Raw genomic sequence first — 13,604 nt, forward strand, 5'->3', positions numbered from 1 at the left:
CTGCCTCATTGCTATGAGATGTTTAAAATTGCTCCCTCTCGCGCGTGTAGCAGGGTTTTCATTTTGGTAGTTGATGGAAAAAGGAGGTCAAATAAACTGATGTGGATAAGAAACCAAAGCCGTTTGTCAAGATGTGGGGAGAGGCCTGGAGATTGGAGTCATTTAAAGACTGAAAATTGATTTAAAAGATTTCTGTCCTCAAATCATTTTTCTTGCTAAATGTCGCTACTTTCGTGAACCTTGTTTTCCCTGCCTTGGCGATCTTTACTAATCATTTACACCACAGGAGCTTCACATACCGGTTAGATTCATACCTCATAGTCATTTGTGCGTGGTCCCTGAAACGGGTCCGAAGATCAAGAGTCCATGGAAAAGATGAGGTCTTGTGAGTTTATCCGTCTGTTTCTAAGTGAGATTTGTCTTCCGACTTTAATCTAGATGCCAACTCTGTGACAAAAGGTCTAACAGGCTGTCTTGCACACGCACAGGGTCAGCAGAAAGGGCCATCATGTATGGCTGCCCCGGCTGTGCACGGCGCAGCTGGGGGGTGCGGGGTGGGGGGGTGGTAAGCAGCACTCACAGAAACCAGTGTGGAGGGCGCCATCTACAGGTGTGCGATGGGACAGCCCAGCCCAGTCCCACCCTGCAGATGGGGGTGAGGGAAGGTCATGTTCTTGTTCAGTCACAGTTCAGTAAGCTTTCATGGCTATACTGCATGCGTTTGCCTACCTCCTCAAGGAATGAAATCAAAATTTCTTACTACCAGCTGACAAAGTGTTAAAGCCTGTCTGCTGACCGGTCCCTTCTCTTTACCAAGTAAAACTGGGAGAACACTCAAATCTCCAGATGGTTCTTCAAGAAATGCTTTGGACAGCCTGACTGAGGAAGACAGGCTGAAGTCCAAGTGCCCTGTCAGAGTCGGAAAACACGAGACAACCATCGCTCCACATGCGGGAGAGACAGCAGGAGTGCTGGGATGCTTCCCCAGGAGCATTCCTTGTCCCAGTCTGCCTTTCAGGTTTTCCCTCATGCCTTCCAGAGGGTCCTGACCAGCCAGACCAGTGGCCAGGCTGTCCCCGGCATGGCAGGAGCACAGGCCTGCCTTCACCCTGGCTGCACAGCCTGCCTTCCCCTCTACCACCTTCCTCTTGCTGCCAGAAACACACTGCGTGGTGGCAGGAAACAAAGCCCAAGCACTCGCTGCTCTGAGACATGGCTCTCAACAGCCTCTGCCCAGCCCCATCAGCCCTGGGAGTTCAACATGACAATTCGGGGTTGAACAGAAAGGTCCTGCCTTTTATGCAGGTCCTTGAACTCTGCCCAAAGTATATTTTGGGATTTGGAGCATCGATGCTAATATGCCTAGAAGGGTACATTTGAGAAACACACCCTATTTTTGCATAACCTAATTTGTAAAGACTAGCTCAGTGGCCTTAGACACTCTATGGGGCACTAGTGACTCAAGAGCCATGCTCCATCTGAGTTTCTGTCTCAAGTTTGCCAAAGGTCAGCACAGCAGGTCAGTCAGCCCACAGGTGTATTGTGTTGGTTGACACAGTCTCATTTTACTTGAATGTGAATGTTTGCAGTGGGGCAGCCATTCTCCCTTTCTCCAGATTTCCTAATTCTGCCCAACCAGCCTATTTCACACAGCCTATTTTCATTACCTGCCCAGCCCCTGCAGACTACAGAATTTGCTGTAGGGGTTTACCAGGACTTGCGAGGAAGGTACAAGCAAACCACTTAGGGGTCTAGAGTCACCAAGGATGCTCCCCTAGGATGGACCAGGCATCAAGAATTAGTGGCTGACACAGTATCCTCTGATGAGGAGGAAGTATAGTGGCAACAGTCAGCTTAACTCCCACTCCCCCCACCCCCTGGTCCCTACCTTTGCCCAGCCCTATGACCTGCCTCAGGAAGTACAAGTATAAGCCAGTTGTCTGCAGTATTCTGGGCTAGCAGCCTACAAACCACCTTATGAACATGAATACATAAATGACACAGATATTGTGCAGTCAATCCGTGAAAGGACAATGAACCATGTCACTCTAGGGCGGGTGTCTGGTTGGCTGGGGAGAGGAGGAAACATAATTGTCACCATATCTTCTGTCCTTGTGTCTTCTGAAATGCATACCAGTTGTATAAATTACCTCTTATCCACTACCAGAACCCTAAGACCCTGTGTGGAGAGCTTCCTCCCAGCTATAACACTTCACCTTCGACTTTGGGGCACAGTTCAAATGCTACCTTCTCCTGAGTCATCTTTCTTAACAGTCAGAAGCAATCGCTGTCTTCTCTGTGGGCCTAATTCACTTTCACTACGTGTCCTTTATGAGAACACTGCAGCCTGACTCACTGATGGTGGTCCTTGAGGTTGGGGTAGGATACTATTTATAAGTCTAACAACTTCAAGGAACATCTGCAGAATCTACCACCCCACCCCTCTTCCTAGTTGGAGGCCACCAGTGATGCTCGATTTCAGCTTATGTAGCTGTAGGAAGATGAGCAAGTGAGGAGTAGCTCCAGGATCTTTCCCCCATAGACAGCATCAACACTTGAGTCCATAGAGCTGCCCAGGAAAACTTCCTATTAGAATGGAGAGGTTCGTTCTCCACCTGCGCTGTCCAGCACACTCTCTGCTTAGCACATGTGGGTACTGAGTGTTTGAAATGTGGATGGCATGAGAAGGAAATGAAATTTTTATCTCATTTAAATTAATTTAAATGTAAATGGTCACATCTGGGTAGTGGCTGCCCTATGGAACGGCTCAGTTGCACAGTGTTCTTCCTGTAGGGATAGCCTCACCAGCTGAGTCATACAGCCCTCAGGTGTCTTTGATGTTTAAACAGTTAAATTTAAAATGAGGTCAACAAAGTCATTGGTTCTAAAGTAAAAATTCAGTTTATTCATCTGTTCATGACACAGTACACAAGGGGCAAAGTGTTTCACATCATAGATTTAACTTCCAACTCCTTGGAATGTTCATTTCTTTGGCTAACAGGAGAGACTAGCTGGGACAGCCAGGCAACACTTGGGCAGCTGAAATAAGGTGGGGCAGGAGCAACGCTAACATCACCCTCGCTGGGACGAGCACGGGGGGGCGGGCTATTAGTCGCAAGCAGATTTTCTAGCATTACTAGCTGGAAGCACTGGAGCACCACTCTGGGGCACTCAAGCTGGCGCAGGCCTCAGTCGTCCCCACCACACAGGTATAGCAGTGCTTTCTGGTAGTCACCCTTGGTGTCTTGCTATAAAGGGCCAAAGAGAAAAAGGAAATGTGATGTCAAGAAAAAGACTCAAACTTCGCAATAACATACAGGCAGAGCCAGTGCACACAGAGCCTCTCCCACATTAACAGAGAAGACTCTGAAGGACCTGCCCAGGCCCAAAGGCCTGGAAGGCCACACCCCAACCACCACCACCACCACAATCAGCATCATTATCATCGTCGTCACCATCAGAGGGCTCTCAGGGAGTGTGGCACAGGGGGACTTTCAAGTCACATTACTGCAAGGGTAGAGCAAATGCGAGGTGTTGGGCATTAACCTGGTAAGCGACTGCTCTGACTACTGTGATTTCCCACACACACCGCCCCTTTCGCTCTGGTCCTCCCCACTTCAGAGAAGAGGGGGACTTTCCCGTTTTGCTGTGCTGTTTCCTAGATTCTTGAGGTCTCATGGAAATAAGCTGGTGAGGTGAAGACGCAATGACTGAGTCTCAATGGGACCTAAACTTTAAACCTGGGCCCAATAAACCCGGGCATAGTAACCCACTGTCAAATTCACGCCAGGTAACCAGTGGCCTGCCTTTGGAAACATCAGGATCTTTAGAAGGGGGGCTGCAACACCTCCCTGAACCACACACAGCGGGCCCACTGTGAGTGCAGTCGCTTCCCCCGTAGAGATGCCCCGTCCCTGCAACACAGAGACTGCTGCCAGGGGAGCCGGGCACTCTGAGTCAGTGCTGCCAGGCCTATCGCAGGCTTTTCAAGGAAGGGAAATATAATGCAATGTAAAATTTAATTGATCGAAGTCTCCTCAGCTTGTCAGCAGCTCTTACAGGATCATCCTCAGAACATCGATTATCACAGTGGAGTAACAGATGTGGGGAATAGAAAAACATTTGCCTGCTTCCCTAGGACTCCAGGACAATCATAGATGGCACTTCCAAGATAAACCCCTGATATTCAATGACCAGCCTCCCCTCCCCAGTGAATCAGAGGACACCGACCCCTCCTCTGGGGTGTGGGGTGCCACCATGCGGGGCTCACCTGGATGTAGTAGTACAGGGACTTGCCGTACTTCTTCTTGAACTCAGACCTGATTTTCAACATGTCCACCTCACTGCGGGAGATCATGATTCTCATCAAGACCTTGTCGCGTGTCCCCTTGCCCTGAAAGTCAAGTTGATGTCCCAGGTTACAACCCACCAAAAGGGTTAATCAATGTTCAGTGTAAATTAAAACCGATGTAGTGCCCTGGCTGGCGTAGCTCAGTGGATTGAGCTCGGGCTGCGAACCAAAGTGTTGCAGGTTTGATTCCCAGTCAGGATACATGCCTGGGTTGCAGGCCATGACCCCCAGCAACCGCACATTGATGTTTCTCTCTCTCTCTCTCTCTTTCTCTCTCTCTCTATCTCCTTCCCTTCCCTCTCCAAAAATAAAATAAAATAAAATCTTTAAAAAAAAACTGATGTAGTAAGTTTTCTGGCACATGGAACTGATCTGTGTTCTTGATGCTGCCCACGGAGAGATCCCCGACGTAGCCGTGAAACTGCTCCCTGAAGAGCAATGAGCAGGGAACACACGAGGGTGACATCAGTGCATGTGCACATTCAGTGAACGTGTGCTGAGCACTGAGCACAGCAAGGCTCGGTTTAACAGGTGTGCAAGGGCCCATATGTAGCTAATGGTTCCTGGCTCTCGGGGGCTTGAAGTGGCTGCGCCATCACACTCCCATGTGGCTCTGCACCATTGTGCCAGGTATGAGCACTAGGGGCCACTGAGTCTCCTTGCAGAACCTCAGACCAGAGGCCGCTAGGAAGGGGTCAGGGGTTACACAGAACCTGAGGAGAAGGCAAGAGGCAGTGTGGGCAAGGGGTGACCTGGGGAGCTGTGCAAGGGCCTGGAAGCTGGAAAGCACACTTGAGACATGGAGCATGGGATAGGACTGGGGGAAGAGATGTTTCATTCGAGTGAAAGTTACTGGGCTGGTTTTCGGAGTCAACAGACCCCCGTTCAGACGAGTTCAAATCTGGTTATGTAACCTCAATGCTTTCTGAGCTCCAGTCTCCTCACCAATAAAGAAAATAGCAACAAAATAATAAGCCCCATGTTCTTTGGTAATTTTTTAAGGTAAATAAAGTAATTTGCACAATGTCTATTATGTCATGGTTGCTTAACAATCTCCCTTCCTTGCTTATCTTCACTGAGGTGAAAGGAGGGAGTCACTGAGGAGACCAAACGGGGGTCAGCACAACTCTCAGCTGGTGTTTCCTCCCCCACACACTCTATTTTCCACCTGTGCACAAACACATGTTCAAGTAGCTGGGAGAGAGAGGATGGGCTTGTGGTCCTCTGACCTGTCAAATGCAACCACAGCTGACTAGTGCACTCTGCACCTGGACTGTGGGGCTCCTTCCTCCATCTACTAGGCAAGGAGACTTAGTTTGGGCACAGGAAAGAAGAAAGGACTAGTGTGGAAACATGGACCTCACAGCCAGCTGCCCTTACCTTCATGGAGTCATACAGTCGGTCAGCAAAATACAGGGGTTTGTTCTGGATGCACTGGACTGTGGGGAAAAGAAAAGGGGTCAGTCATCCCTCTGTCCACCAGTGGAGGGGAGGCCCTGCCCTCGGCACAGACCAGATGACCTGATGCAACAGGAATGGGCTGCAGAATGGGAGAGTCTAGGGAAAACCAGGGATCCTCTGAAACACTCAGCTCCTCTGTGGCTGTAACCCAGGGAACCCCGAGGACTGCAGAAACCCAGGGGGCTGGGGAAGCTTCTCTCCTCTCACTCTTCCTCAGCAAATCTCCATTCCACCAACTTAAACCCTTCCTAAATTTATACGGTGAAGGTTATAAAGCCACCCAAATCATGTAAAGAAGCCACACCTCCCCACACACTTGAATTAATAGGACGGTCATTTGTTTCTTCTACTTCAGCACAGAAAGCTGATGTCCGCCAGGGACAGGGACCTCACTCACGTACCCAGGTTCAGGAAAGCATTTTCCAGGTCTCCCTTGACTTCCTTCTTGATGCTCTCCAACATGTCATAAGGGCTGTAGCTCTTGTACCTTTCAAATACTGAGGAAAAGCAACAAATAATTACTATAGCAGGGCCGCTAGTCAAAGATGTCAATGATCACTCACATGGTTATATAACATGATTTAAAAAAAATAAGAGGACAGTCACAGCATCCTAGGGGTTCAGGGGTTGCCATGGTAAACCAGAGCTGACACTACACCGGTCGCCCTAAATGGCACTGCCCGGGCCACGTTTGAACATCTCCCTCTCCCGAGTGGATACATCGGGAGATGTGCCCAGCAAAGTCTATCACTTCCAACAAATAGAGCAAAATAAAATGGTCCTCAGACAAGAAGGGGCAGCAAGCTAAAGCACCAAATCACAGGAACTAGTTAGGGGAAAGAAGGATCCAAACCAGAAGAGAAAGGCAAATGGACCTGCTGAGGGAAACAGGGGTGCAATGTGGAGTGTGAACTTCGTTCTGGCAGACACGGACCCCCCCATACGGACACCCGAGGCTCCGGGAGGCACCCACCTTTCTGGAGGTGACACACACTCCGCTCGGTCATGATGCTGATCCACTTGGGAACGTCAGTTCCTTTCCTCTTCACTCCAGCATCGTAGAGGTCCTGCGAGCACAGCCCACCAGGAAAGGTCACACAGCAAGGTCACAAAAAAAATTTACAACCCGCACATTCAAAATGCTAAGTGAGAAAGGAAGATCGCACTGCAGTTGGGGGCAAAAATGCACTAAGTAGGTCTCAGGTCTTCATCGAGAGCAGTCCTCCCGAGACACGGACAGAGTGGCACGAGACCGGATTGTTTGTGAGGTCAGTGCTGCACAAGTCTCCTTTTTCAAACACCCAAGAAAGGACTGAGAGCTGCCATTCCCATAAGGAAGGACAGGCAAACATTTGTTAGCATATCCAGCTTCCTTCCTTGTTGGCACTTCAATAGCTAGTAGGCTAGTGGTCACCTACCGAAGGCAGCTGGAGGGTGGGTACCCACCCCTGAGCTTCCCAGAGACTTGGGGAAAATGATGGAGCTGAAAAAGGAGCCAGTCCAACCCTATTTTCAGTTTCCAGGAAATCTAAAGGCTGTAAGTAACACTAACAAAGGTGGGGAGGGAGTGGGAGAGGCCAATGCAAGAGTGGATGCTCATTCCGTGACCACCTACAATCTGGGCGTTGCAAAATCCAACTTCTTTATTTTATTTAAAACTCTTTACTGCCTGCTAATGGTGCTGTGTGAAATATATTGAAATTTAAAATGAAGATGGATTTAAATAAATTTTGTTCTGCAGCTCTTAGGAAACGTCTTGAGACAGCTATTGACCCTTTGGGAAAAGGCATGTAGTTCACAGAGATGTAAGTGAGCTTAACAAACTGTTCTCAGGGATGATGGGACTCGAACCAGCAAGAGTCCTAAAGAAGGCAGGGCCTCTGCCACCCTGCCCATCCCCCCTCCCTGTCCCTGGCAGTGCCTCCCCCCTCTTCTTCTGCTTTCTCATATTGTTTACTCTGCTGGCGTTCCCTTGCACCAAACGCGCACCAGTGAGCACAGCTGTATCACGCCCTGCAGAAACTGCTGCTTCCACACACTGGAAGCCCCAGAGAGCCTACGTAAGTCAGCTGCAGATCCTGTCACCGACGGCAGCAGTGCAAGGGAACACCTGGTAATAGCCAGGGTGCCCAAAAAGTGAACACGAAGCCCACAGGCTCTCTAACATTCCTCCCTTCCAAATGTGGTGGCTACTTCCCCTGCCACAGACAGTGGGCTGGACACAGTGACTCACTTTTAGTGAAGAGAGTAGGACACGGTGACAGTGTGTGACTCCTGAGATTAGGTCACAAAGCACTTGGCTTCCTCCTTGCTTTCTCCCAGGGATCACTCACTGCGGGGAAAGCCAGCTACCGCATTGTACAGACACTCTGGCAGCCCCATGGGGGCCCGTATGGAGAGACACCAAGGCCTTCTGCCCACAGTCACGTGGGTGGGCCGTCCTGGGGCAGATCCTCCTACCCTGTCAGCCCCTCGGGAGGCTGCAGGCCTACTCGGCATTTTGTCTACCTGAGCTGCAACCAACTAAGCCACTCCCCAGTTCCTGACCCACAGAAACTGAGTGATGGTAAAAGTTCATCTTTGGAGGTGATTTGTCACACAGGGTACATAGTTACTATACAAACTATCCAGAGATTTATCACAAAACAGAAACTCGCACCAAAAAACCTTGGTACTTACCCGGGCATCCTGGTCAATCAGTTCGTAATCAATGACAGAACCATCTTCTGCTCTTCTACCCTACAGAAGGAAAATAAATAAGAACATCAAATATATTCCTTTGCGCATTTTCAATATTATTTTTCTAATTCTTATAAGCCATTATTTAATTTATTGAATGAATATCCACTTAACATTGTTTCTTCACTTTGAAGTCTAGACAAGGCCAAGGAGGGGCAACATGGCTGAGGCAGTGAAGGGGCGGCTGTGCCCCACATCCTCCTTGCTCCATGGTGCCCAGTCCTGGGCCAAGCCCCGTGGAAGCAGCACAGTCTGCAGACGGGGGAACGGCTGAGCTGGCCCAGAAGGGTGAGTCTGATGGGGCTGCTGCCAGGTGCGGGGAGAAAGCCACGCAGCGGGAACAGCGCAGGGGAGGCTGAGCACCTGCCAGCTCGGGTGAGTGAGGTGATGCCCAGCTGGAGCAGGTGGCGAGGGAACCCTGGGAAGACCAGGTTAGGGAGAACCAGGGTATAGAGGACTTTCTAAGAAAGTAAAAGTTTGGATTTGATGCAGCAGGAATGGGTTTTGATTGGGGACTAAAATGGTGAAAATGGACTGCAAAAAGACCAGTGGATGGTGGTGTGCAGGGTGGGCAGAAGAGAGGAGAGCAGGGTGGCGGCACAGAGCCGTTCCTGTGCTGGAGATGTGCAGGGGCAGGACACAGCATGCCCAGCCATCACCTGTCATCAGGGCTCCTGGAGAAAATAACTTCTCTCCCCTCCCCTGACACGTAGGCATTAAACTGTGCACTGTCAGAACTCGGATTCAGAAGACAAATGCTTTTCCTTCCCATTAATGTGCTCGCATTAGCAAACAAATCCCTCTGCACACCCTCTCCAGGCCAAAGATTGCACAGGCAAATCTTCTCCTAAGAAGTGAAAGCAGGAGAAAGAAACAAGGGGGTCACTTCCCACTGGGTCCCCAGTGACCACAGACAGAGGCAAAGTGACCTTCCCGAGGTCCCACGGCAAGGGCTGGCACGTAAACCCAGGCCAGGAGCAGAGAGCTGCCTGTCACTCCTCCGGCCCCCAGAGCCCACCAGCCTGCTCAGTTCTGCTGGATAAGAAATCCTATTACACAAAAATGACAGCAATCCACAGTGATAGTGCAGACCCACCGTCAAAAATGCAGCTGCCATTTCCAATGCAGGCACAGAGGACTGAGGGAATTCATTCCCGAGTATAAAATAAGGGATATGACTTGCCTCGGGAGGAAGTAAGGACAAGAAATAAACCGGAAACCAACCTTGGCGAGGGCAACCATCAGCTTGCGGAAGTCACCAGATGTGTCAGAAATGATGTCCTTCTCCAGGTCAGTCTTGTACACTTGGAAAACAGCATGTAGGGGTTAGCTTCCTGCCTGTGCAGCCAGCCACCCACGCCTCCAAACACCCCCTGCCCACGAAGCCTCTGAAAAGCAGAAGTGGCTGTGGCAGTATGGATGTACCTGCCCAAATGCAAGTGGATTTCCCAGAATGAACTGTACCTTCATTAAATCAGAGCCAGGGTTATTATCAGTAACAAGGGACAGAGAGAGCTGGATCTGATCAGGGGTACTCAAGCTCACCTATAATCAGTGATCTCTTCTGTGGCTAAAATATTGGCTCCCAACCTCCTGGACTATGAATACTCATTCTGAACATCAAAACATTTAAAGGGCTACACAGATACACACAGAAACACATACACACAATTGTGCTTTATTACCCAGTGATTGACAAAATGCACAATGGCAAAAGCCAGTAAGAATTAAGTAGTACTTGTGAATGAATTTCCACTGTATTATTCAAAATAGCATCTGTACTGAAACATGGTAACACACACACACTTATGCATTTATTCTCCCTACAGCCTCATGTACTGCTTGGTGCACGCAGGTCCACCAACTTCTTGCCACAATCATCCAGTCCAGAATTGGGAACCTCTTGAGCAGAGACCGGATGGCACCCAATAAATGAAATCCATGTATACTTTCTATGTCTCCCATCAGATCTTTTAAATGCATTTTGATTTTTCTCCTCTTTCCTTTTGTAGACATTCTAGTGGAATGTAATAATCAAAACCCAGGCCATCAGGAGGTGAAGGAGAGGTACTCGGGCCATGGCAAACCCTTGGACAGAGGGCAGGCATTTCTGCCTTTGTAATCAGACGTCCTATCCTGGTAGCTAAGAAGGGGGCTAGAGAAACTGGGCAGAGAGGATGCATCACAGAACTAGAGTTACTCACTTTCCTTGTAGACTCTGTTAATTTCCTGCAGCTCCTGGTTGGTCCTTGAGCAGATGATCTCAATGAGAGAGTCCTCATCAGTCCCCAGCCCCTGTGAACCAGGCATCCAAGACTTTAGCAGAGAAGTCCTCCTGGCCATTTCCCTACTTCTCTCATCTCAGTCCAGTAAATTACTAACATGGGCTGGGTCTGTTAGCACACTCCCTTCTACGTTCCTGCTGAGGGATCCGCACTGTACTCCTTGGCACAGGCTAATGTTATTTTCTGTTCCTTTAAAAAATGCTTTACCAGAATACAAAGTAGTATAAGTGACATATTTGAGCATGTGTGTGTGTGTGTGTGTGTGTGTGTGTGTGTGGTATATGGGGAGAGATGCCAACATGTTAAAAGTATTTGCTTTTTAGTGATGGGCTTATAAAAAATAATTTTGTATTCCCATTTTTCTTTATATTTCAATTTCTATAATCATCCACTATTTTAACAGGTAGAAAAAAACTGTTTTAAAAGTATTTTATTTATGTATTTTTAGAGAGAGGGAAAAGGAGGGAGAAAGAGAGGAAGATGTGTGGTTGCCTCTCACTTGCCCCCTCCTGGGGACCCAGCCCACAACCCAGGCATGTGCCCTGACTGGGAATCAAACGGGCAACCCTTTGGTTCTCAGGCCGGCATTCAATCAATCCACTTAGCCACACCAGCCAGAGTGGAAGTAACTTTTTTTATTAAACAGTTCTGCTCAGTAATTGAAAATAAAGGAATAACCATGGCTGGGTAGCTCAGGTGGTCAGAAAGCCATCCTGATATGCCAGGGCTGCGGTTTCAATCCCCAGTCGGAGCACATGTAAGATCAACCCATGAGTGCACAGATAAGTGAGACAACAAACTGATGTCTGTCTGTCTGCCTCTCTCCTTCTTGCCTCTCTCTCTAAAATCAATAAATAAAATTTTTAAAAAACAAACTAATAAAATAAAGGCATATAGAGATTTTATGTTGTCATTTGCAGCCAACATCATTTGATTAGAATTAAGTCTCTTTTTCTTTTTTTTTACCAAGGATAGGTATAGATCAGATGATATTTTTAGGTTCACCTCTTTGAAATGTAAAATTGGGTTAATGTTAAAAATTTCATTCTTGTATTTCCATTTTTGCTTGATTACTATGCACTCTCCAGGCATTTTAGGGAAGCAAAGGGAAATAATGAAGTGCCAAATAAACCTAGACACCAACACTTTATTAAGGAATAAGAATTTGATGGGTGATGTATTCAAATTTAATATATATACTTTTGAGCGTGCCAGATAGCTTGAAAGGACTCCCTGAAACATGTATTTCAAAGCTGGCTTCATGATCAAAGTCAAGATTTAATAATGAGGATTCTCTAATACTTGTCTTTCCGAATATGGAAATATCACTTTGAACTAAGTAGAATTACAACTGTTTAAAATGTAGACCAATTATAAGGTGTTAATACAATAAGAAACTTACTGATACACATGAAAAGTATGTCAGTTATTAATTAAACTTATTAGAGTTTATATGCTCCTGAAAAGGGGTTTGTGTAATATAAACTAAGCCTCAGGTTAATGGTTAATTTTGAATTTTATTCTTAATATAATCTATGAGCCCATGCTCTTCCTACAGGGTTTTTAATCATAGAGGTTCTAGCAAAGCCAAAATTTCTTTTCTTAGCAAAAGGTCTACAAAGCATTCTATACAAATGTTATAGAATGATTACCAAGCATCTTTAAATATTTCAGAGGGCAGTTTTTCATCTAAAAATAACTCATGCATTGGGAGAAATGCTATACCCTGACACCATAGAAATGTACAGCAGGTAGGCAACGTAAGGTCTATTTTCTTCCATCACTGATATACCAGTGTTATATACCAGTGTTAGTATCTGAAAATTCTCATAGTGTCTTTTTATCTCTGTATTCAAAGGTAACCTTGGCAATTTCTACTACTTGGCTCAAGTTCTCCACAGATTATCCACAATTCCAATCATGAGGGCGACTTCTACGGTAACGTGTGGCAGATACTGCCACTGGGATCGCCAGAAGTCAAAACAAACAAAAGAAGAATTTTTAAAGCATAGTTCAGTTACTGTCACTTTAAGCTTTACAGGTTTCGGGAGGGTACTCGGCTGTGACAGCTAATGGAAATGCTGGCACAAGGTCAAAGGTTTAGAAGTCAAAGCACCTTTCATCGGACCCAGTCACATAGATTACAGCGGTGACTGACATCTCAAACAGGTCCGTTTCAAGTCACTCATCCTGGTAATAGATACTAGCAAAACTGCATGAACCACAACTAAATGAATACTTGATGAAAATAAGATAAACTGGTCTGAAGTGATGATGGTCAGGAGAAGCCTGGGGGAGGCCAGCCCATCTGCAGCTCCAAAGGCCCCACGACTGGGTTCTCAGGCATGTTCTTTTCATCAAGCAGGATCATGAAGTGTTGCTGACATTTTATCACTCTTAATAATGCCTTCCCTGCAATACTATCGCCCACTTAGGAAACTCAGAGCAAGTCTGCTCAAATAACCTAGAGAAGTGAAGGAAGAAAGCATTCACAACAAATCTTTTGGCAGCCTTGAGCGATCTATCAAGTTCCGGGCTCTGGAAATGCCTGCTGTGTGAAGCTGCCTCACTCTCGGGGTGCCCTCTGGGGAACGGGATGACAACTGAACCGTGACATTCACTCTGGTGACAGGCTCAGTCTCTTCATAATTCAGGAACAGTGGCATCACAGAAAACGCCTCTCGGACTTAGAATAAAAAATCAGAACTGTAGCTCTCTCCCTAAGGCGGAGGCTTTCCCCAGGTTTATCGGCAGAGGGCAGTATCCGA

At 47.4% G+C, this 13,604-nt stretch overlaps 1 protein-coding gene across 1 annotated transcript in view; it reads right to left on the bottom strand.

Moving 5' to 3' along the window:
- Window positions 1–2,882: 2,882 nt before the first annotated feature.
- ANXA2 (annexin A2) overlaps window positions 2,883–13,604 on the bottom strand; it is a 42,195-nt gene continuing 31,473 nt past the window's right edge. The window contains exons 6-13 of the mRNA XM_045823588.1: window positions 10,756–10,846; window positions 9,776–9,855; window positions 8,492–8,551; window positions 6,786–6,879; window positions 6,214–6,309; window positions 5,732–5,790; window positions 4,271–4,393; window positions 2,883–3,248 (exon numbers count right to left, since the gene is read on the bottom strand). Of these exons, the coding sequence (XP_045679544.1) occupies window positions 3,189–3,248; window positions 4,271–4,393; window positions 5,732–5,790; window positions 6,214–6,309; window positions 6,786–6,879; window positions 8,492–8,551; window positions 9,776–9,855; window positions 10,756–10,846 (663 nt within the window). The 3' untranslated portion in view covers window positions 2,883–3,188. The remainder of the gene's footprint in view (window positions 3,249–4,270; window positions 4,394–5,731; window positions 5,791–6,213; window positions 6,310–6,785; window positions 6,880–8,491; window positions 8,552–9,775; window positions 9,856–10,755; window positions 10,847–13,604) is intronic.

The sequence above is a fragment of the Phyllostomus hastatus genome, unplaced genomic scaffold (genome assembly GCF_019186645.2).
Source record: "Phyllostomus hastatus isolate PE091 unplaced genomic scaffold, TTU_PhHast_1.1 phas_scaffold_501, whole genome shotgun sequence".
Classification (NCBI taxonomy): Eukaryota; Metazoa; Chordata; class Mammalia; order Chiroptera; family Phyllostomidae; genus Phyllostomus; species Phyllostomus hastatus.